Source organism: Dromaius novaehollandiae, chromosome 1 (genome assembly GCF_036370855.1).
Source record: "Dromaius novaehollandiae isolate bDroNov1 chromosome 1, bDroNov1.hap1, whole genome shotgun sequence".
In the NCBI taxonomy this organism is placed as follows: domain Eukaryota; kingdom Metazoa; phylum Chordata; class Aves; order Casuariiformes; family Dromaiidae; genus Dromaius; species Dromaius novaehollandiae.
Window position 1 is genome coordinate 187174488 of NC_088098.1, and position 24463 is coordinate 187198950.

The window sequence follows — 24463 nt, forward strand, 5'->3', positions numbered from 1 at the left end:
TCATGAAGGTATTTATGCCTTAAATGTAACTTTAATTGGATGAAACCTTTTTTTCCTGTTGCAGTTGCTTTAATAAAAATACTGTACCAATTTGCTAATTCCTAACAGCTAAGAAGTGAAATTGATACAAAAAAAAAAAAAAGAAACAGTCTTAGTAGGCTAAACTTCATGATTTTGTATAAGCAGTAAATACTTAGTAATGGAAAAAAGTTATAGTTGCTATTAGAAGTGAAGAATTGTTTTGAAGTGTGTATTTCTTCTGACAGTGTCCTTTTAAAAATATAATTTTGTAAACCCATCTTTAAAAAAAAAAATCCAAACATTTCCTTTGAACTTGAGCAGTTAACCAGTTCATATGTAATACAGAGCTCTACAGTTAATTATCCATTCCAGCACTAAACCTCAGGTTAGTCTTGACTGTAGAGACGGAAACTGATCCTGCAGTGAGCTCTAGACAGGTTGGCCCAGGACTGGGATCTGTATCTCTTTGCTCTTGATGCATGTTAATTTAGTATTATCAGGTGAAATCATGTGTATAAGAATTAAAAACAAACAAACAAAAGAATGCTCAAAACCCTTCCACCACTTATTTTTAGTAACAGTCTTATTTATTAAAACTGTAAATTTAAAAGTAATTTCTTTACTGTTTTAACAATATTATGTCAAGAAAAGTTCTCTTCCAGCTTGCAAAGCAAGTATTCTTGAATCCTCCTCCGTTTACCTCAGTGAGCCATGAACTTTAAAGATTAAAAGCTGCATGCAGTATAAACCACGTAGCTAAAATAACAAGCAGTGCAAAACCAATTGTCACAGTGGTGAAAACTTGGCCTTGTTTTATTCTTTGTGTCTTTGCTATACTGTTTAGAAATTAACTAAGCTTTACGTTTAATGATATGAGAAAAATGCCTCATAAGACCTTTGCACAATAGCACAGTTAATGTTTCTGCAATAAACTTGATTATCTATTCTGATTTTTTCTAATCATCCAGCCCTGATGTTTTTCAATTGTAAGTTATGAATTACATCAAATACGAATTATATAAAGTGACTAAGTTATGAAGCATTAGGTTGTATCTCAGATCTTTCAAACCTGTACCCAACGTGGACTTGGTATTACAGCTATATAATCTAATTCTTCCAAGGAGCATGAATAAAGTCTGCTTCAGTAGAACAATCTATTAGGAATAGTACCAAAGTGGGGCTTGTTGGTCCCAGAGCGTAGTTAATGGTGCTACAGACTAATGGGAAAAACTTGTAAGACTATTAGAATTAATTTTGTTATAGTAAGTAACATAAAAGTGGAGGTATTGAAACTGTGCTGTTCATTTAATGTTTTTTTAAAAACAAACAAACGTGATGCATGTTCTTTTTCTTGTGCTGTAGACCCAGGTTGACGGACAGCTTTTCTTAATAAAACATCTTTTGATTCTTCGTGAACAAATTGCTCCTTTTCACACTGAATTCACCATTAAGGAAATTTCCCTGGACCTTAAGAAAACTAGAGGTACTAAACAGTTGCTGGCTACAGAATGGGATGGGATTATCCTCCCTTAATGTGCTGGCAGTAGTTCTGGGTTTATTTTATGTTCACCTGCAATGACCTGTGTGCTTGCTCTAATCTCTTGCTTTGTTCTTATCTTTTCTGAAGCAAAAAAGCTCCTCCACTGTTAAGGGCAATTCAAGATGTGTCTAACAAGTTCTTTACTTTCTGTGTGAAATGCATTTGACCGTGCTTTTTGCTGCTGACCTAATTTGTGTTTGCAGTCTTTTTAGGAACAGCTTAAGTAATCTTTACATTTCCATTTACAGAGTTGTCTCTCCCCTTTGCTGACCTTTTAAAAGAACAACTTTTGTTACTGCTGTTTAGCTGGTTAATTTAAAAATTCATAGTTGACTTGCCTGGAATAAAATAAAATTTTCTGTGAGATTTGGTTTAGGAAATGGTTGCTTTGTTGCAAATGTAATAAGCAGCATTGTTGAATAGTTTTATGAAGTAAGCATGCCTCTTGTAGGAAGGAAAATATAGAGCAGTGGCCCTGGCTTTTAAAACTGTACTATGCTTGCCTTGTGAAATGCATGGAAAGAAAAATTCTCAATGGAAAAGTGAAAGGTCGTAGAATTTTCAGATTTATAAATATAAAGGGAAAAGTAATCAGAAGGTTGTCTCGTTTTACTTCCATTCCAGAAGAGAAAGCTGAAGAAGTAACTTTTCTTTCCTGCTATCTAATATGCTGCTGTTTTAACTTTGAAGTGAGAAATTCTTACACTAACCATTTCACCTGTTGCATTTGAACATCAATGAAACCTCCTACCTGTTGAGTAATTTCTAGTTGACTGGAGGTTAAAGGGCAAATACATCCTTTTGGTGTCTTATCCTGGCTGACATACAAGTTTGTTCTCTGTTTAATTGAATAAATTTTTGTGCCAGCCAGTGTTTTGCAGCTGATGGTGGTAAGTAATGGAAAACACTTTGTGCTACATATGGGGGTTGAAAATTAAGCTGTGCTTAATTCTTAATGTAGTGTAGCATAGCCCAGTAGGGCTTTAAAGACTTTATATTTGTGTTGTGTTGTCGAAGCAAAATAACATGGCTGGTAGGAGTTTTACTGTCTTCTAGCCACGTTTTCTGCACGTAGGTATAACTTGTGATTCATAGATAAAGGGACATTCCTTAATATAAAAGTTAAGCTTCCATACTTTTTTTTAATAGTATAATGTGAAGGTTATTATAACTGAAAGATACAGTGGGGAGAGGTTTTCACACTGATTAGCTTTTAGGCATCTAATTAAGAACTTAGGCTCCTTTTGGAATTAGCGAAGTTTCTAGGAAATAATTCAGAGAAGGAAATGAATCTTCCTCTGCTGTCTCACGTAACTACAGAGGAGTGTAGACTCTTAGTTTAGTGCCAAACCTATGTGCCTGGTATTTGATCTTTGTTTAATGCTTTTGACAGCACTCCTTTAAGTTGTGCATCTGTTTTCCCTCCCATTGTTTTACACAGCAACAGGGGCAGAGAACTACTCCTAAAACAAAAAAAACAGTTTGAGATGTAGGACGATAAATGAATGATATTGGGGCCACAGGCACTGCTGAAACTGTGTTGATATGTATTGATGTTTTTTCCCCCCCAGTTTGGCTAGATTTAAGGTTGACGACTTCCTTCTGACACTGTAGGAATAATTTCAGTATCTTGTGCTAGCTGCAGACATAACTGCTTTTCCTTCTTGAGACTTCTGTAGAGACTATAAACGATGTTTTGTTGTTTAGTCCTAACTACAGAAATTAACTACACAGAAAGACAGTACCAGTTCTAAGTTATTTTGTGCAACCATACTTGGTATTGCAAGGCAGCACAGGCCAAATTCTGCCTGTCTGTCTTAACTGCTTAGTTTGCTACTTACGTGAAGTCTTTTTCACTTATAGATAGAGTTACAAATGGAAAAGGGCCTGCAGTATTCTCTGCTGGTAGTATTATCACTAGTAGCAGTCAGTTGTTACTTTAGGTAATGTATTTATCTGTTTAGACTGTGCAACCACTGGAACTGGGTTTACTGTACCCAGAACGATGTACAACTGAGAAGTAGTGGATCAGACTTTGTGTGTCTGTGCATTTCTCTGTGTGTGCACTTATGTATGCGTGTGCATGCACACCTAGTGGTAGTGGGATCCCTAATGTTTTTAGAGGTAATCATGCTATGCCATTTTAATGAGTAAATGAGTGAGTAATGCTTTAGATTCCTATAGCTGAATCCCATCTACTTGCAATGTGAGTGACTTTGTTTCACAGATGCAGCATTTAAAATCCTGAACCCGAAGACAGTTTCAAGATTTTTTAGGCTAAACAGCAACAACGCCTTGATACAGTTCTTACTGGAGGTAATACAGAGTCTTTAACTGCATAAGAAAAACCTAGTCATTTAAGTGGGTGGTGATCTCTGGCAAATAAAAAGGAGAGAATTGTTGTCTTCTGTTCAAGGGTACTCCAGAAATCAGAGAACATTATATCGACTCTAAAAAAGATGTAGATCGCCATCTGAAATCAGCTTGTGAGCAGTTTATTCAGCAGCAGACCAAACAGTTTATAGAGCAGCTGGAGGAGTTCATGACAAAGGTACAAAGGTGTTGTATGTTTATTAACCTAACTGAAAAACTGGTAGGTCAAGGGAATTAGTTTTTAAATCGGATATAAGAGATTCTGCTAGTACTATCTGGTTAGCTGAAGATGATTACCTATCCCATTATAAGATCATGTCTCCTTTTAAGTTTCAACAAGAATTGTCCAGGCATTTTTGAGACTAAAGGATCAAAGGAATGAACCACAGTTTGTTTTTAAAAGCAACTCTTTATACTCTTTCATCAAGAAGCTTTCCTGTTTCATTGAGTTGAAACAGGTCTGTGAAATTTGACAGAAGCTTTCCTGTTTGCAGGAGGCCTACTATCCAATTCTTGTTGAATTTATAAGCCTCCAAAAACAGTCTCAGGTCATGTAGCTTTTAAGGGAAATCTTAGATTATGGCTGTTATATTTGTTAAAGGTTGTCAATTTTCAGTAAGCTTCAGACCAGCGAGATGCTGGCTGAGCAGGACTTTCCTCTTAAGTGCAGTTTGTAACAGAAGTTCCTGACAAGACAAGATCAGATATTGTAGGGGTCAGGAACAAAAAGGCATCATGTTATAATACAGTTCTTCATAGAACCTGCTCTAGAACTTAGGATTCAGATGTCTGGAGAAAATCACACAGCAGGATGTGGAAGTGTGAAAAAGTGTGTTGAAAAGTGTGTTGTGGATCCTTGTGTACTCAGTATAGGTAGTTTTATAGTATGACATCTCAGCAGTTGGGGCTACAGTGTTGCATGGATACCAGAAAACATGGCAGTTGCTGACTTTTGAGAATTCAGAAGATTGCAGCGTTAAATTTACTGATGCCTGTAGTACTGGGGTGAGGGGCTGTTAAGATGCCTAAAATATAGATGGGTAGCTGGTGAGACTGGTAGAGTTGTCCAAATGATCCTGACTTTATTCACTGGGAATGTGGGGAGTTTGCCTAACCTTCTTAAGTATAAATCCCTGTTGAGGTTTCTGCACATGCCTATGTATCTTTGTAAATTTGATCCCATTTTGGATTTACTTTGAAGAAGTGATTGTGATTGTCTTTGAATTGCATTTCTGTCAGGCTTCTTCCCCTTTTTGTTGTTAAGCCAAGCCATTAAAAAGAGTGGGGAAGATTCAGTAAGGTAAACTGCAGTGTCTGAGAGACTTGTGCGATTGTTACTGGGTCATTTTGTTGTGATTTCAACCAAAAGAAATAAATACCATTTTGTTGATTGTGATTGTTTTAGGTGGCTGCTTTAAAAACAATGGCCACGCAAGGAGGTCCCAAGTACAGCCTTTCCCAGCAACCTTGGGCACAAGCAGGTATTTGCTTTGTTTTGTGTTCTTCATGCTAGCTCCGAGATGCTTGTATGTTAATAAAGCCACACTCATGTACTTTTCTGAGACTTCTTCTGAAAATTTCTCAAGTGGGGAAAAAAAAAGACCCCTTCCACTCATCATTTTTGGTAGAGCAGTATAAGCTGCGTTATATGGAGCTAGAGTGTTTCAGAATGTCGTTTGTCTCTATACATGCTTCAGTGCATGACTTCTGGAAAATAGTAATCTGAAAAGTTGGGCATTTTAATGTGGTTTTTAAGAATGTGATTGATTTGGAACATTCTGAGTACCTAGGAACGCTCTACCTTTTTCTTGAAAATCTTGGCTTACGTTTTGACTTGTATTATAGTTTAAATGTCTTAAAATTCCTCTAAACCGAATCCTGGCAAACTTCAGAGTATGCACTTAATTGGTGCAGAAGATGAATGACTTCAGCTTTTCTCAGGCTGTGACTGTTCTTGCATGAAAACAGCATTTCCACAACTGAATACAGAATGTGCTTAAGAAATTATTTGATTACATTAAGGTAAAACTTTTGCTTTTATAGGGAAAAAGTGAGTCAATGTTGAAGCTCTTATTGTCTGTACATTTGGTAACGATTTCTTCTTCAGTTTTTCTGTGCCTGTCTGAAAATGAAATCCAGCTTTGTTTCCCTCTTCCTAAGAACTCAAATGCAAATGTTGCATAGGGACATTTGGTAGTGTGGCCTAGTTGAGATGTTTCTGGGTTGTTTTACTGTTTGTATTACAAAGTTGTGCTTATGCATGGCACTGAGAAATCTTATTATTCCAATTCATACATTGGAACCTTCTGTTGCATCATGTTCTTAAAATGCAAAGCCAGCCATATTCATTCATAATTCAGTGCTGCTCCACGGTTCAGACAATCTCAAGGGCTAACTTGAACTCTTGCTTATTTCCTGCTTGTTCAGGAGTATTTTTAACATTTGTTTGGAGATAATTATGTGTGTAGAGGCAGATATAAGCAGAGCTTGTGCTGTTTCTTGGGGTCATTTGTATGGGAAGCAGGAGTAGGTGGAAAAAAATTTAGGTACTGTAGAAATTTAGGAAGAAAACATAATATGTTAACTTTGGGAATTAAAAGCTGTGAAATATATGTTTCAGCTGCTCCTTGAGCAAAGATCTTGTAAAACCTTTAAAATACTTAGCAGTAAAGAAACAGGGTCTTGTCTGAGACAGGATTCCTGTCTTGTTGATTCATAATCCAGATGGCTGTGCAGCCTTTCTTCTTGCAGACATGGCATATGGACAGTAAGAAGAGGTTGTGATTTGCTGTTCTCTTTATTAGCACTATTTATTCCCCAGCAGTCGCTTTTCCAGGTAAGGAAGTTTTCTAGAAGGAAGCCTAGGTAGGTCTTTGTTGCTGTTGGAAGGCTACAGCTTCCTCTGGAGGATGTAGGGAGCTGGCAGAAATGGGTTGGATGGATTTACTACAGGGAAAGAGGGGTCATGTCTTGAGCAGATCCTTGAGAAAAGAGCCTTGTCTTGGCATGTTGTGGTCATGTGATGAGATGACGCTGTACAGTGCAGTCACCTGCCCTTTCCTTTTCAGTCCACATCGTGGTTATGATCAGCCCCAGTAAAGGGGAGATGATCTTCTGTAATGTGGATTTTAACTAGCAGAAGGGCATTTTAGTCCGTTAATCGTGTTTACTTTTACTTTCAGCAAAGGTCAATGATCTGGTCTCTTCTACTTACAAGACAATAAAAACAAAGCTGCCGTCAACATTACGAAGCATGTCGTTATACTTGTCCAATAAGGATACGGAATTCATTTTGTTTAAGCCGGTTAGGGTGAGTATTATTAGATATACATCAACATGTTCTTCTGTAGCTGTTGGACCTTAATTTAGTTAAAGGCTTTAAACACATTTTGTAGGATCATTCAGCTTATTTGTATGTGTATGTGTATATGTATGTACGTAGAGTTATTCTGAGGCTAGCAGTGCAGCCAGTAAACACATGACAAAAACTGTGCACACACAGCAGTGAGTAAAACATTGCAGTCAGTGAGATGCCCCTGATGTGAAGGGCCTGTTGAAAAGGCATATGACAAAAAAAAAAAAAAAAAAACTAATAAAACCTGAATGGTATGTTTTTAGATTAAAAAAAATGCTGTCCTGCTCTTCTGTTTATTCAGCCTACGGAGGACATGTTACTGTTCATTCTGCACATCTCACGCTTGTTCTAAACTTGGTTGGCTATTCATGGGCGGAAGCACTGGTGGCAGGGGGGAGGGTGATGCAGATTCAACAGGGCCCCATTATGAACCCACAAGAAGAACCAAGTTTGAGTTCTTTAATCTTTAAATCCATAGGACTTAGTGTTTCAGTTCAGCACATCTTAGGTGAAGTTTTTTTCTCACAGCCAGCTGGGGTTCTTTGCTGCTGTTCTAAGGGCTTGCTTTAGAGGAAAACCTCTTAAAGCTCTGCCACATCTCCTGGTCTGGTCACTTCAGTAGCTATTCCATATACCTCATGCTTACTCTAGCTCATGTTCGAGAAGAGTTTTGTGTTATTTCAATATTGATTCTTTTTATTTTTCCTCCTTTTAAAAGAATAACATTCAGCAAGTGTTCCAGAAACTCCATGCTTTGTTAAAGGAAGAATTTAGTAATGAAGATCTCCAGATCATAGCTTGTCCTTCCATGGAACAGGTATATATTGGAGCTCCTTGTTTTATTAGCTTCTCTTTCACATGGCTGGCTTTTTTTAAAAAGCAAAAAATCATTAACTTTTCATTTTAATATTTTTGGTGTTCAGAATCCTTTTCCTGTTTTATCCCCTGAAAGCCCTGGGTTTGATCATCCAGGGTTAATCTGAACTCAGTTAAAAGTTCTTGGTTGTTTGTCTTCTTTTTTTAATGAATATGTTAAGACAGTTTTTAAATTGAAGGTGGTGATTGATGTTGCAGGGGGTTGGGCTATACAATGTCTTGGTAAAGAGTCAGCTGGAAGACTTCATCCATTCTAGGGCCTTACCTGTTTGGGGAGGAATCAGGGCTAGTAAATACGCTTAAAAAATACAAACACACACGCCTCTGTGTATACAAAGGAATTACATTTAGGAAACAGTGGGGGAATGAATTATAAGGGTCCCTTTGAAATAAATTGCATTGAGAAAATGTACAGATATTTATGGAAATTTAACTCTATGTAATAAGGTCTTTAGTCCCAGAGATGATTGGGGTTAAGAATTCTCTGTATTAGGATGCTCTGACATAAACCAAGTAGATTTGACCTTAGTAGTCCAGAGAATGTGGACAGAGTCGTGACTATCCCGATTTGCCAATATTTAAACAGATAAACTTACTGTTAAGAGGAATTTGTCTGCAGTGAATGTAGCAATAGAGAAGTGTGATAACTGTCGTGGAGCACAGAGTGGGAGTGATGCACTGGAAAGAGGTGGGATTATCATAGAGGAGTTGGCTTCCCCTAACACTGTTTATCTGTTGATCCTTAGAGTCGCCATTCCTACAAACTGAAGTGCATAGAAAACCATATTGTAATTTGTAGGGAGACAAGTATTGTAAAGGATCTTGAATGTGCTCTAAATAGTGATGGAAATGGTTACCGTCACTTCTTGTCAGTGCGTTTTTTTTTCTTGAATCCCTTGAGAATGCATGCAGTCTTTTAGAAGCTTTAACACAATTGGTTGTGACTGCTGAAAAAACTAGTCAGCGTGGTCAACAACTGCATGTTAGGAAGCCCGTGAGTAGGGAGATGACTGGAAATTTTGGCCAGTTGTCGTTGTCTCGTAACAGTTCTCCTAGTTTCTGTAAATCCTTATGCACGTCTTAGGATTTCTTTTTAAAGGTTAAAATATCAGACATCAGATCGTGAACTTAGCTATTCTGTCTAATGTAGACTTTCACTTTGTCTTTCAGGTGAACTTACTTTTGTCGATGGCCAAGTAGCCCAACAGTGAGGCTGCTTGAAGTAAATTTCAGCTGAATGCCAAGCAGTGAAGGGGATGCGAAGGTGTTTGTTCGGAATAAACAAAGGATCCTAGTGTGCAGCCCAGTCTGCATTAAAACTCTCCAGGCTGCTTACCTCTGATTTCGTGTGGGTGGGGGGGGAAATCAGTTCTATAGATTCCTTGAAGATCTTGCTATTTGATGGCTTGAGGAGAGGGAAATAACAATGCAAAAAACCTTTTGCTGGTCATTCTTGTGCAAGCTCAATTACTGCCTTTTCCAGTCACAGAAATCTTCAAGGTTGGAATTCTGGTTTTTGTTTGTTTTAAAAAAAAATCCTTTCTTGTTTTCCTTTAATAAACTGATGTATGCAATGAAAAGCAGCACTTTTCAAAGACCCACTGTAAATAAAGTGCAGGAAATCAAATGGAGAAGGGAGTAGGTATTTGCAAGGCTTGGAGATAAACATATTGGATATGCCAACTTGATTTTAGTAGGCATACTCCAATTTTATTAACCCCACTGAGAATCGCAGTAACCCACCATGTGCTTGAACATAATTTGGAGGTTGTTGAGAAGACTTTATTTTCCTTGAACTTCCTGAAACACCTGATCTGTTAATTCTTTTTATACTCTCGTGATTGGGAGCTTGTGAGGTCTGACCTGTAGGTTCCTGCTCTAACCTGTTCCATGTAAAGAATCTCAGATGCATGAGATTTGCAATGGAAAGCTGTGCAATATGATTTCTGTCGTTTCTGAGGGAACTGTGTTTTCAGGTGCTTTACAGTAAAGGCAAGGCTTAGCATTGAGGTTCTCAGGTACGCTAGAGTTTCAAGTTAGAGTTGTTTTCTTTGCCTTACCCAAGATCTATACCAAATAACGTGTTGCATTGTTTAAAGTGGGCTACTGCTGTCACAGTAGAGCAGGGCTGGGACTGGAACTTGTGTGTTGGAATAAAGGTTAATATAGGTGGGGGGATGTCAGAAATGAATGTGAAAGCACCATCACATCACCATGGTAAGTAAGGGGATAAGAGGAATACTCAGTAACTGGTAAACAATGCACTGTGTTCAATATGCATTAATTGGTACACTGTTTCAGAAAGTCGAATGCTAAATGCTTTTTCATTACTGGAATGAAACATTAAAAGCAGCTCTAGGGTATCTTAGTGTATGTCTGTCTTGTGCAGCACTGCAAAAGAAAAATATGGTGACTTACATGGCAGATTTTTTTAACTTATTTATAAAACCTGTTCTGTAGTTTGAATTATGTTGAAATTTCCATGCACATCAGTGGTGTTTTGATATGACAATTTTGCTGTTACAAATCAGATGGCTGGAAACTAAAATGTTAGGATTTAAAGCTGCCATGAGAAGTGTTGCAGCAATGGTGCTGAGGTACATAAATGGTACTTATAGGACCTTCCATAACTCCTTAAAATTAACTAAAGGAACTAACGAGGAAGAAAACTTACCTTTTCCTTATACTTGTGCAGAAATACAGGCTGTAAAATAATGTCCAATGCCTTGTAATATATGTATATTTGAGGTTTTTATAAAGTTTTACAGAAGGATTGCATGATTGCTGTACAGGGTTATGACTGATTTAATACATTGTACAGAAAAGATGTGAAGGGTAAACCATTACAGTAGTCTCTCGTGTGTGGAATCTTTTCACCTCTAGAGTAGCCAGACAGCTTTAGGACAACTGGTTGAAAGATTAGAAGAACAGTCAGTTTATACAGCCTGTTTGCTAAATGAACATTTGTTTAAACATGTACAGTTTCAGATATTTACGTTTACAAATAGTGTAAATACTTTCAAAAGATTAATTTAAGATGCTTTATATTATCTGACTAGAAACTTGCTGTTTTTAATTTTTTTAAATAAAAATGTTGCCTCCTATTTTGGTCCAAGAGTAAAGCTTTATTCTGTATCCTGAGGCTTCTCTGTCAAGATAACTGTAATAGAAAGACAATAAATGTCCTGTAAGCACACAGTGCTTTGTTAAGAGAAAATGTTCTTTTTTTAGCAGTAAAAGAATTGACTTTATTTGGCACAGATATAATATACCTGACTGCTGAATGTACAGCTAATTGTTAAAGTAATCCCTCTTTATGATTATAATAAAAGGAAATTTGTACTTTCTTTACTGAAAAAATGATCTTGTGTGACTAAATGGTCTCTTTGCTGCAATTTTATTAAGGGGAATGAACCACAATTGTAATACAAGACCATATTTTAACTAGTTGGCTGTTACTAAGAGTAAACTTGGGAGTTGATGGCAGAAAGCCCTAGTATTATTCAGGCCTTATTTTACATGGTAGCTATTCTGGTTGCCTGGTTACTCACAGGCTCACGTACCCATCCTTTCTCATTACCAGATATTGTTCTTCTGGCCCTTGGTCCTGCAGGAACACATCATCCGGGGGCTTGTGATTTGTTCCTTGTACCCTCAGTGGGAAGCTTCCTCTGGCTTTGACATTGGCATTTGGATGAAATAGTGCAAGGAAAGAGCCTGCTTTCTTATGGGTTCGGCTTTTTCCTTACTGGTGTGGGGCAGCAATGTGTCGTCATTGCTGTCCAGACGCTTGGAATATCCTGAAGAACTTGCACCCATTGGATTGTATCTTCAGTAAATTAAGTGAATGCCAGAGCAGTCGTCCAGGCCTTTGCACTTTTTTGTACAACAGTAGTGGTGGTGGCACTACTGTTAGTGGGTTAGAGGTCTCAGTTCCTTCAGATGATCTGATGGCAAATAAGACTGCAAGATACCAGATCCATTTAAATTAGTCTTTTGGCATTGCCCTTGGAGTAGAAAACTGGAATTCTATGACAGAAACCAAGGTAATAGCCAATTAAGCGACCTAGTGAGGTTAAAAACTTTGTCAGGGAGTAAAAAATTGAGACTAAGCTGTTAAATTGCAAGTGAGAATGCAGTTGAAAGTAAAAGATACTCAAAGGGAAAAAGAAATGACGTGGTACCATTAAACAGGCCCAGGCCTGACAATGCACAATTACAAAGGAGCCCAGTAAATAATGTGACGTAGCAGAAAGGGGATGGTTTGGGCTGCTGTGAGGTGAGTGGAGTGCTCTTTCTAACCGTCGGCTCCAGACTATACTGCTTTCTGCTCTGGGAGCAGTGCCTTAGTGGTGCAGCCCCATGTGGTGGTCTCCTCCATGTAAATCCTAGAATTGGCAGCTAATGCTCACATGAGGTTTCTAGCATGTTACAGGCTTCTTTCTAGTTTTATTGGGTCTCTGCCACAGACTGTCTTTTCACCCCTTAACAATGTGAAGAAACCTCCAGGGGTAAACTTTAAATAACAGCAGCAACAAAAAAAATCAATCTGTCCCTTTCAATCAGGAAACTAGTGATTTGTGACTCAGCTACTAAGCCCTGGGACTGACTATCTGCCAAGAACTGGAGACTTCATACCCAAGAGGCACCTCATCTTTGCTCTCTCTTGGATTACCCCTGGTCCCTGTACCCAAACTGCTGTTTTGCATCCCCTGTCCACCAGCATGTATGTTTGGCTGAAAGACAAAGCAGGTTGTGTAAATCCAGTTCATCAGCTGTAGGAGGGAAGACATCTCCTGCTCCAAAGTCCTGCACGTTCACTGTAATCCTGCTACACTCAAGTGTTTTCAAGCAGATGGACTTGGTGTTATAGGGACTCAGTGTACAGGAAGATAGGCACTGTGAGCTTGAAAAAAGGAGCTTTATTTTCATAGCAACGTGACTGACTGCTACTGCCTTGATGAAGAAAAAGCTAATCTGAAATGCCAACGTAAGTGCTGGCTTCAAGTCTCTATGTCTTCATTTCAGCATTTCACGCAGATAGTAGATGACAAAAGACAAGGAGTGAACTCACTGAGGGAGGGAGTGCCAAAAGCGATGCAATTTTGTTTGTATTTTCAATAGCAGGCTCTTGAGCTGAATCTTTTTGGACTGAAGGAAGAGCTCCGCCTCGCTTTCTGGCCGTTTAAGTAAGTGCCTCGTCTCTGTGTCCTTCAACTACAAAGAAAGCCCATGTAAAAAGAAGAGCATTAGTGCTGAAGAGAGGCCAAGAAGACGGTGTTCTGTTGTGCTGTGGTAGTCTGAAGCGCTTGCTGGACCCTTGCTTGACATATTTATCTTACAGAGTTAAATTTATCCTAGTAGTTACCTTTTGCATGTGTCCTGGGGTGCCCTTTCCCTTCAGGCGCCTGCTGAGCACATGAACCCTGTGGATCCCCTTCTGGGGGCTGAGTGTTTCTTGTATGTGCACAGGGGACAGAGGGGCTAAACTCACGGCTCCAGCCTCCTCCAGTGGAAGGGAGTTGCCCAGAGGTAATGGAGCAAGGAAAATGTCCTCCTTAACTAGCAGTGTTGTGGAGTGAGTGGGTCTAGGGAAGAAATCTGAGCTTTGAGGATGCAAGTGCAGGTCCAAATGCTTTACAGTTCCAAGTACTGATTTTGGGCAGCAGAAGGCATTATCACCCTTTTGCAGATCTAGCCCTAGATGGAATATTGCTGTGAGGCCAGTTACAATTGCTTTCTGCTGGCACTAGGGAAGACAACTTGAATCATTCACCTTGAGCCTGCAACCCCTTACCGAGCGTGAGCTCCTGGGGATCCCTCCACATGCCAGTGACGTGTGATCTCCGTTTCAGAGCCGACCGGTTGTGTTTGCATCCAGCAGAGGATGTGGATGCACGCTAATAGGTTGGGACAGTCACGCCAACACTGAGCACGGCTGAGCCCTTACGGAAACGGCATTTCCACCTCCAGGGAAGGGTTAGAGGTTGAGAACTCGAATGGCAAGAAATACCAAAGGAATTCAGCGTTCTTCTCCCTGTATGCCCTGTTCCTGTTAAGTGAAATGCTTTCTAGATAAAATCAGGATCTTTGTGTTTCTATTGACATTTAATATAAATGTTTTGAAAAGAAATAGTGTTTCAAAATGAATTTGTGAGGTGTGCTGTTCTTACCCTTCAGCAACAACATTTCAATCTTATCTAAATGCTTTTCTGAAAGGGAATTTCATTAAGATTCACACGGGCAGGAAATTTGCTTTTGAATGAAATGGCGTTTTTTCCACCTGCAAATTTGTGACCAATCCTATTTGGCAGCCACAGCCAACATGGCTTATCGCAGCTGAATTGTTTCCATGCTGCTGCTGGTAAATAGGACCTGGCCAGGCAGTGCTAACATGGTAAGGACTCACCTTGAGTCGGGCGCCCACATTGAAATGGATGTGGTCACTGTGGTTGATAAATGTTAAGTAAATTTGATCCTGAGCCACAATTTTAATGGTGATGTGACTGTTCAGCTTCACGAAGATGGACTGAAAAGGAGGGCTGTGAATGTGAGGGCTGAAGTCCCACCAGTTCCAGCGCTTCTGGCTCGTCCCTTCCTGGTGAAAGCAGATCCCGGCGCAGAGATCCAGGGTGACCCTGGGGACAAACGCAGTGCCTTGTGCCAAGGCTTGTCGCAGGCACAGCCAGTGTGGCGGCCTTCCCACCCCGGCCCCACCGCGTGAAGCCACCCGAGGGAGCTGAGCCCCCTCGAGTGGGGCCGGAGCATGGGTTTGGCAGGGTGTCTGCATGCTCGCGTGGGAGGCCTGCTGTGGGGCTCCCCACAGGATCAGAGTTATGCTTTTGGGGGCTGGCAACCCCAATCTGAGCAAGGAAAAGTTCATTTGCTCAGAACTATGGTCTCACAGTTCGATTAAAAAGTTTAACTTGTTGCTGTTTGTGCCCCTTGTGCTCTTTTGGTTGTGAGGACCCACCACTGCCATCGGGTGCGCTGGTTCAATGAGGGCGTCTCCAGCAGTGGGTTTGCACTTGAACAAATGGCAGGAGAGGATTTTGGCCCTGTTGCTTTCTTAATAGGTTTTGCCCTATAGTAAAAACACGCTACAGAAATTAGCCTGCCCCCGGGAGAACAGTAAGTCCCTAAAGGGCAAAGAAAATAAGCAAGCAGAGCATGGGCTGAGCGCATTTGTGTGTGTCTCCTTGTTCCTATCGTCCTTTTATGTCTTCCGAAAGTTTTCACTGTCAAACAACCGGACATGGTTGCTTCCTAGGCTCTGGCAACCTTTACACTAAAAATAGATTATGTGTATGTGTGGCTGGGTGCAGGAAATGGCCTTGCTGAAGAACAAGAGAGACTAAGTGCATGTGTGTCGGGGAAATAGCCCTTATCTACAGCATACGAATACAAATCAATACTCCCCATCTAGTGACAGCCTGGGTAGACGGCTCTGGGAGCTGAAATATCCCCCTGGATGCGGAAGCCGGGGAATTTTTATCATTCATTGCATGTGTCACTTTGAATTTTTCCTGTCGAAGTGTAAAGAAGTTGATTCTCACCATGCTGCTATTCAGCCCTGACAAGCACAGCAAATGCCTGCGAGCAGCTGAGTCTCCCTCCTTCCCCCCCAGCATTACCTTGTACTGTACCTTAGCAGAAATGGAAGGAGAAAAAATAGCGAACATCGCAGCTTTGATGTGCCAGAGCACAGATTGAAGACATGCCTGGGTTGGTCTGCGTTCAGGACAGATGGCCTACCCACAGGTTGCTTATTTTGTGTTTTCTTCTAATCAGAGTTATTGGATTCTTTTTATAAATATATAAGAATCGTCATTTACTCAGCACTGCTCCTCGTTTACGGCTGCTGGGAGACACCGAGGGGGTGCTGTAGCAGCGTGCCCGCTGCAGCCGGCAGCCTGTTCGGTGCTAATGTAGGTCAGCAGCAGCAGCACGAGTCCTGCCTTTACGCTCACCCCCGACTCTCGTCCTCTGCTCTTGCCTCCCGTCTTTCCCCAGAAGAACAGGCAGTGGTGATGTGCTGCTTTTAAGGTAATTGCAGAATCCACGAGGAGAACAGTAAAGGAAAAGGTAAGGCCTGATGGAGTAGGAAGCATGCGGTCAAGCAGAGCTAGGAGTGCTCCGAGGCTGACCATTTCCATAAACTGGTTTGTGTGATGAAAACGGGACTGCGACCACAGTGCTTAATCCTCACTAGGATTTACCGCTCCACCGTAGTGTTTTTCTTCTCGGTGCACAGCTACAGTTTGCAGTCCAAGCACTGCCGGAGACATGGCCGAGCATGGATGGGAGGTGGGGTGACGCCACCGGTGCAGACATTGAAAAGGAGGGAGCGCTGTTCTCCACGTTGGCGCTCCAGAGGTGCAAAGCTGGGGGAGCACCCACGTACAGCAAATGCAAATAAAGAAGGAGAATTAATGGGTAGAAACTTCCTAATGAGACACGGAGCTGCTGCTGTGTTTTTCAAGAAAACATGGAGGCCCTTCCTGATGAGAGGGCACAAGGGAGAGACCCATGGCAGGAAAAAAAAAAAGGGAGGGCAAGAGGGGGGAAAAGGGAGAAATACAAAACAAGGGAGTTAAGTGGTGGTGGGAGTGGGGGTGTTGATGATATTTTACTGCCGCTACGAATCACTTTGGTGTAGTGTTGTAAAAACTATGCTCTTCATGATGGATGAAAGACCGATGTGTCTGCAGGCAAACAGCAGGGCTGCAGTAGTCTAATGGAAGTGTTATTGCAAAGGCTATTTACAATGATTTGTAATAGCCAGTTAGACATTTAATACATCTACTAATTAGTCTCAACACAGGAAGGATTTGTAAAATTGAGAAACGATTTACTGATTCCCCCAGTTCCTAGCTTTCCAAAGGGAAACTTTGGAGAGAAAAGTAGGAGGTCAAAATTTAGAATTTGATGGCTCAAAAGGCAGCAGTTTCTACTGAAAGGCATCAATCACCACATATTCTCACTTTGACTGCAAAAAATTGGTCACCTAAGTCATTCTCACAGTCAGGCACAGACACCGGATATGAGAAACAAACCTAAAGCAATGTTGACATCAAGCTAAATGACTCTGGCGGTTGCAATTTCCCTTCACATATAAATAATAAGCCCGTGTTTTTCAAATGTGTCTTAAGAAGACAGTAAAGAAGATGCACCTTTCTTCCTGTGCTGTAATGTATGTTTTCCTGCTAAGCCACCTCCATTACTGTGTGGCGAGCCTCAGACAAGATCATAGCGGTCTCTGGATGGATGTCACCAGCAAGCAGGATGGAGCAGTCCTGGGACACCACCTCACCCTGACAAGGCCCAGTGGACTTGGGGACTGACACCAGCCAGGCAGGAGAGAGCCACAAGAGAAGTCCGGAAAACATGACCGAGGGGAAAAGGTGGAAAGACTTGGGTTCTTCAGCTAAAAGAAAGGAACGCACAGTGCATGTGATGACAGTCTCCAGAGATGTGAACGGCTGCCTAAAACAGATGAAGGAGCCTGTTCTCTGTGTCTGTTGGCCTTTACAAGGGACGATGGTGTAAGGAGAGATCAGGCAGCTGGACCTGAGAGGATGCTTCCCAGGTGCTTGAGAAACGCGGTCCCAAGCGACGAAGCGGGTCAGCATGCAGAGCCTCCCCGGCAGGTCAGGAAGGAGCTGGTTTCCCCTCCAGCTCTTCCCTCACGGTTGCGAGGCATCTGGGCAAGGCAGAGCCTGGGTCAAAATCACATGTTATCCCTGCAAGCATTACTCCCCCTGCGCCCTTGCACCCTGCGCTGGGGCCTGCGCTCGTTGCCTTGATGCAGCACTACAAAACCCACCACTCTGGTGGGCTGCAACACAGCACTGGCTTCTTTTCATGCATTTCATGTGGAAAACCTCCCAAAATGAAAAAATGAAGCCCTGTCCCGCTGTCCCACGGCAAGCTGGAGCCACCGGTGGGGCGGCCCTCGCGGGGCTTGCACTTACCAGATGTGGCCATTGGGGTGGCAGCACGCTGCGCAGCCGCGGTTCGCAAAGAAAGCTCTGATCCCTGTGAACCTGTTGTCCTCGAGGATAAAGTACGTAAACTGGGTTCCCTTGGTATATGTGATCAGAACGGCCATGTTGCCTGATGGGTAACTGACAAAAGGTTAAGGAAAGAAGAGCTCGTTTAAAGCCTACCAAAAGCATGCTTTGCAAGAAAGTATTGTGGGAAAGTATTTGTGGAAAATAACCCAAGCCTGGTCAGCCCAAGGGAGGAAATTCGTGGTGAAAACAACCCAAGGATAGGGTATTCTTGTGATTGCCTCCCTGCGTAAGATAAGTTGTTGCGGATACTAAACCTGACCAGTTCCATCTGGAAGAAGAAGAAGAAATGTCTGTCCATCAGGATAATATCTTGTTACAGGCTCGAGAGAGTGGCAGTGCTGTAGGAATAAAGCAGACATGGTGAGGGCAAGTTGTATATGTGCGTATGCGCGTGCGCGCACCTTTACAGGCGGCAGGCGCAGACTTGTCTTGCAGGAGGACACACTGATCATGGCCAGGCAGGTGCAGCACAGCCCCAAGAGAAAACCAGGCACGGGAGAAGCGGCTGCTTCAATTCTTTGCCTGCTCTTCCTCCAATTCTGCCATTTGCCTCAATGGTACCAAACTGAGAGGACTGTCGACAAAAACCTTCACGCACTGCATTTTCCACCTAGCCTCATTTTTTTGTTTGCTTGCTTTTAATTAAAGCCTTTTAAATAACAGAGGAAAACTTATCCTTCAATTCTGTGTTTTCACATTTCATGTATGAAGCTCAGCTCTCCTTATTTTATGTTATTAGCTGCTCTGTGATGATATAATTTGCCGAGAGCCCTCTTTCCATCAGACGCACAAGTAATTTATCCTGTAACGTACTGACAAGCAGCTGCAGGAAAAATAGAAACATTTCTTTACTAAGGGCTTAGCTCCAAGCGTTACAAGGGAGCTGGGTTTAATGCTTTCTAATAGGAATAAGGAGCGTTACCGTCTGCTTCTCCTAGAAGAACGGATTTGTTTCATTTGAGAGTAGGGAAGCAGAGAGAATTTACTGTTCCCTTTTAACATCATCATTAAAAGCAACAGCTAATTATCATATGCAGAAAGAGGCCTTGCTCAGATTTTCTCTGTTGTGGGAATTAGAGGGACTTGTCCACAGCAACTCCCAGGCGGAGGCATTTCTTACACGTGAAGTGACTGATTTCAGGTATAACTGCGGCACTAATTTATAACCTGAAGATGTACATTTTGGCTCTGCAAAATAGATAAAAATTACTTCCTGGTTGTAAGGGATGGACGGGAACAAAAAAGGAACAAACCAACAATCTCAATTCATTTTTCAGATTTTTTATGAGGCTAAAAAGACAGACAATCCTAGGCAGGAGGATTTGCTACCTCTATATTTCAGGAGGGGGAAGCAGTATAATGCACTTCTATGTCTAAAATAAAAAAAAGCCAACAAAATCACTGATTGTGTGATAAATCATAGGTAATTTTCTTGTACGTCTGCAGAACCTGCAATGCTTTCTGGTTTGGGAAGGAAGAGGGAGAAGAGAGGAAGAGGAGGAGGAGAGGAGAAGGAGAGAAAGCTCTGGGGCACGGGAGGGCCAGGACAGCTCTGCTGCAGAGCTGCCAAATTTGCCTTGTCCTTGAGAGGCTCCTTAGACTGGTTGTATCGCTGGCAGATACTGCAAACTGGAGCAAGAGCAGACCAAAAACCAGAGAACTGGCACTGGAGGACAAGTCCTGCATGGAGTCCAGCTCCTAACAGCCTCAGCACTGCTGACCTTAGTGGTTTCTGACCCATGTCATGCTGAAATATTGTAGGTAAACCCCATCCTTGAATTCCCCCAAGCAGCTCCTAGTTCAATAGCCTAGGTCCGTCCCCATTAGGTGGTTTGGACATGACTGCCTTGTTTGGAGGGTGAGGGAGCTCAGCAGTGCAGAAGTGGGCCTGAGCAGAGCAGTGTCTGAGGTCTGGGTCCGAGGAGATGGCTGGCAGGTGGAGTTCAGCCTTAATACTGCACAGGACACTCCTTAAGTAAAACTCTTTATACACAGGCACAATCCCAGTAAAACTGAGACTCAGCTTCTCAGTTCGGCTGTGTACTTCAACACCTGACAAAGTCCCTCTTGTAACAGTGACAATGCATGTCCCATCGACTTAGTGTGTCCACTGATAAACATTTTAATGTTTTGCTAAATTAGAACCTTCTTGGTAGCAGATAAGTGACATCTAAATGTGCTTGATTGGACCCACATGACTCTTGCAGGGTATAAGCATATCCAACACGATACAGCTGTCTGTATAATCCCCTTATACCTTGCATGACAAGCAACAAGAAGAGATCCCACAGGCTACCACACACCTTTAAGTGCTCTGCAACAAAATCATGGTCCAGCTCAAGCAGGTCTTCTGGAGGTGCTGACGTTCGTCGATGCTTCTTGGAAGGAGCGGTCAGTGGTCTGACGGTGTATTCATTTTCTTCTGAGAGTCTAAATGAAATTTTGCCCCCTGAAACAGTATTAGAAGACTCACCTTCTCGTGTTCAGGAAAATGTGATGCAGCTCTGTTTCTCTAAGCTTTGTGTCATGGATTATTTGGGGGGAGGGGAAGGAGGGTATAAGGGTGTGGGGAATGTGAGAGCATCTGCTTCATTAATATCACCTGATCAAGGACCTTTTCAGTGCAAAGGGGACCATAAGTAAAGGGAGGAGCCATGAACAAAACACAGAGAGCCATGGACCTGACAGACAAGGGATAATGGAGACAATGACAGAGACCAAGAGTCTCCAATGACTAATTGCTGGGCTATTAAGAAAATGCAGACACAGCCAATCCAGACTTGTAAAGATGGAGGAAATAAGATGGACACAAAGACATAGACAAGATGGGAGTCTGTGGGACTATGCAAAATTTTCTAAGGAAATTTGAGGGAAGGGGATTGGGGAGGAACAAAAGAGGGAGAAGGGGGTATAAAAAGGGCAAGTCCCATGTAAGCAGTGGCCAGTCATTATGCTTGTGTGAATAAGGCCTGCCCTTGATCACTGCAGTCTGTCCTGTCTTCTTATTAAATCCTTTCTTAACTATCTTTCTGTGTAATATTGCTCTCTGTCCCATGTGTGAATGCTGCAAGAATGAGCTGCCAGCAACTGGACAGACCAGAGTGCATGAATATGGGGCAGCAGCTGGAGTCAGACCTTGGGCAATGGAGCGGGACCACGGGCGGCAGTGCCATGTGCCTGGGCAACCAGCACGGGGACCAAAGTGTCTGTATTTTCCTTGACCTGGTGTGTGGGAGGGTGGGGGGTGATTTGCTGGCAAATGTCCAGCTGGACGAGCCATGAGGAGGGGGTTGTGTCGCAGGGAAGGGCCGTGGATATGGACAAGGATGTGAGAGGGACAGAGGGGCCACACTGGTGTCCCAGGGCCCACGTGTGGTGTGAGCTCTGTCAGTGCTCTATGGAGAGCCTCTCATGTGTGGCATGGTTGTGTCTGTGTCCTCCGTGTGTACGCGTGTGTACGCGTGTGTGTGCGTGTGTGCCTGGGGTACATGCACAGCCTCATGACTGGTTGAACCTGCAAACAGGAGAGCAGCAGCCACATCCACGAGCCCTGGACACTGGACTGAGCCTGGGTCTTGGAGCCTGCCAGAGGCAGCGACTGCTAGTACCTCCCTTAACAGAGGGAGGGATTGAGGAGCTTTTGTGTCTTTTGCCTTGTTTGAGGAGAAACCAGTGGGAAAATTTAACCTAAATAGGATGGAGTAGGATGGTTTTCCTAAGAGAAGTAAGGGATGTCTTTGCTTAAGACTATGAAACTAGGCCAGCCCATGGGCAGTTGGGAACTACTTATAGCAAAGGATGGGCTAGATATGAACTAGGAGGCAACTCTTGTAAGCCAGGAGACATATGCATGGAGAAGACAGGATTCATAGGCAGGGAATTATGGCCAGACCTGTGTTTTGAGCGATTAGAAAGGTCCCTGACCACTCCTAATTAGGATTCTCATACCTTTTACTATGCAAAGGGCTGCAGTTTTTGCTTCTCCCTTGGATGCCCTGATGCTACCATATGCTTCTGGCTCCAAATCAGACCCAGTTGTTCCAACAATTCACTAGCAAAGGTACTTACAGGCAGCAAATCTCAGATACTGCTGAAATATTTCCCTGTAGTTCTCAAAGCCTTCCTCATTTAACCTAAGATCAAAAAATCACAAGTTAAAAATAAGATCAAGTTGTTGGCTAATGACACTACCCACATAATCTAAGAGAAAAGAACATCATGGGATGCTGTATCAGGAGCATTCACCTGAACCAATGCAGATGTCTGCATCTGAGTTTGTCACCATAGGCAGCTTTTATAGCCAAAGAAGAGAAATGGGAGATTCATCTCATTGCAAGTCTGATGAATCATGCAGTAGAGACACCTGTTTCTCAGTCCTGAGTGCAAAGGGAGCTGCAGGTGACCAGTGAAGGCATGGGAATCTGCTTGCAAGACCTGGATGTTAGGTGAGATGAATCCAAGCCTTCATGACAACCAGCCCACACATCTCATCCACACATGTGGTGGGACACCCTGCTTTGCATCAGCTGCGTGTCATGTCCTTGAGTCCCCCCTCTCTTCTTTCAGGGTGAAATTCAGCTTATGCGGCAGGTCGGGCCGAGAGCTACACACCATACACACTTTTGGTTGTAATGGCATGTACAGTCCTAATCCGTAAGGATAAGAAGCCCTTTGTGCTAGGCTCTATATGCAGCCAGAAGACAGACCCTTACCAAAAGACTCACATCAAATTCTATCTGGAGACCTATATAAGACCTCAGTGGCATTCAGACCTTGTATTACCCCTCTTCACCTGAGGGAAATTTTGGTGCAGGCTGTTACTCCCATAAAGATACACTGGCACTTACAAATCAGACCCCTGAGGACCAACATAGTGGGAGAAAAGGGAAAACAGCAATGGAAGATGAATATCTCAAGTGTTGTAGCTCAGCCTCTGCCTGCCATGTGAATTTGTCCCTCCTGAGCCCTAGAAGTCTCTCGGTGCCCATTGTGGTGCGGCTGCTGTGCCTCAGCCATTGCCACACACGAGTGCTCCCCAGGGCCAACACTTCCTCAGGAGGCTAAATGGGAACTTGATCCTGGCTTGTGCCCGCTGGGCAGCTTTGAAGGACGAAGAAAAATAATGTTCATGTCCATCAAGGCTGCTGTGCAAAGCAATCGAAATGGCTTAGGTGGGAACATGTGCAGTGGCTGTGCAATGGGAAAGAGGCCCAGAACGAAGTCAAATATGTTCAAAGTCTTTTGGGAGGGAAAGCAGAGTTGGGGATTTGCTAGGAAACACATTTTTCAGACTCCGTCTGGGAAAGTGTCTGCTCTGTCCTCTCTCTAGGGAGCTTCCTAATGTGCAAGTGTCAAACTTCCAAGGGGAATATCACAGAGATGAAGCAGCTAATGACTTCTGAGCACTCAGTTCTGGCTTCTCCTCACCAAACCCACCAATGCCTCTTTAAGGGCCCTGTAGCAAAGATGAGCTGTATGAGAAACTGCAGGGAAGTAATGCTTTGGCAGCACTGAACCATCCTTGCTGTACATTTAAATCAGGCCACGTTCAGTGCTGTTGTCTGCTGAGCACGTCATCCCCAGAGGCAGGTGACAAATTTTTCCTCTCAGTGGTACCATCGTAGGCTCAACATCAGATGCCTCAGTTCTTGTCCATGCACATGACCTGGTGTGGAACATCACAAGCAGCTTCCCACCTTATTCCCTGAGACTGGAATTGAGAAAGTTGGTAATGAGGGCTTCCCTCTTCCCACCATAAGCTCAGGTTAGTCTCTCCCTGATCTCTTACTGTCGCAGCAGTTCTGTTTTGATGTCACATCGCAACTCTGTTTGGGAACGGTGGGGATGAGGAGCTATGTCAATCTCTTTCTCTATTTCATCTTCACTCATCAGCTCTTGGATCACAGTATCAAATATTTCCTTATAGCGCCTGCAGCAGAAGAACTACAAAATACAGCACATGTGAGGATATGGTAGGGCTGGTTGGGGGAGACCTTGGGCAGAGCTGAGACCTTCTGACTTGGCTATCATTTGAGATAAGACAGCCAAGATGAGCCAGCCAGACCCTACCTGCTGAGGACTCGTGTAGCTGCGGTACAATTACAGATCTAAAATGGAGACCTACATCTACCTCCAGGAGACCCAAGCTCACATTGTGCTATTTCACCTCCTCCCTCACTATTCCACCTGCTCCCTCTGACTGTGACTGCACTTCCCCGGTGC

At 42.7% G+C, this 24463-nt stretch overlaps 2 protein-coding genes across 2 annotated transcripts in view; one reads left to right on the plus strand and one right to left on the minus strand.

Moving 5' to 3' along the window:
• COG3 (component of oligomeric golgi complex 3) overlaps positions 1–11528 on the plus strand; it is a 33210-nt gene extending 21682 nt beyond the window's left edge. Inside the window, exons 17-23 of the mRNA XM_026108403.2 lie at positions 1384–1504; positions 3789–3877; positions 3978–4112; positions 5340–5415; positions 7117–7244; positions 8008–8106; positions 9336–11528. Coding sequence (XP_025964188.1) covers positions 1384–1504; positions 3789–3877; positions 3978–4112; positions 5340–5415; positions 7117–7244; positions 8008–8106; positions 9336–9365 — 678 coding nt within the window. The 3' untranslated portion in view covers positions 9366–11528. The remainder of the gene's footprint in view (positions 1–1383; positions 1505–3788; positions 3878–3977; positions 4113–5339; positions 5416–7116; positions 7245–8007; positions 8107–9335) is intronic.
• A 1512-nt stretch (positions 11529–13040) lies between these two features.
• ERICH6B (glutamate rich 6B) overlaps positions 13041–24463 on the minus strand; it is a 33716-nt gene continuing 22293 nt past the window's right edge. The window contains exons 8-15 of the mRNA XM_064507138.1: positions 24030–24184; positions 22310–22374; positions 20545–20690; positions 18491–18579; positions 18140–18292; positions 15800–15811; positions 14575–15028; positions 13041–13382 (exon numbers count right to left, since the gene is read on the minus strand). Of these exons, the coding sequence (XP_064363208.1) occupies positions 13236–13382; positions 14575–15028; positions 15800–15811; positions 18140–18292; positions 18491–18579; positions 20545–20690; positions 22310–22374; positions 24030–24184 (1221 nt within the window). The 3' untranslated portion in view covers positions 13041–13235. The remainder of the gene's footprint in view (positions 13383–14574; positions 15029–15799; positions 15812–18139; positions 18293–18490; positions 18580–20544; positions 20691–22309; positions 22375–24029; positions 24185–24463) is intronic.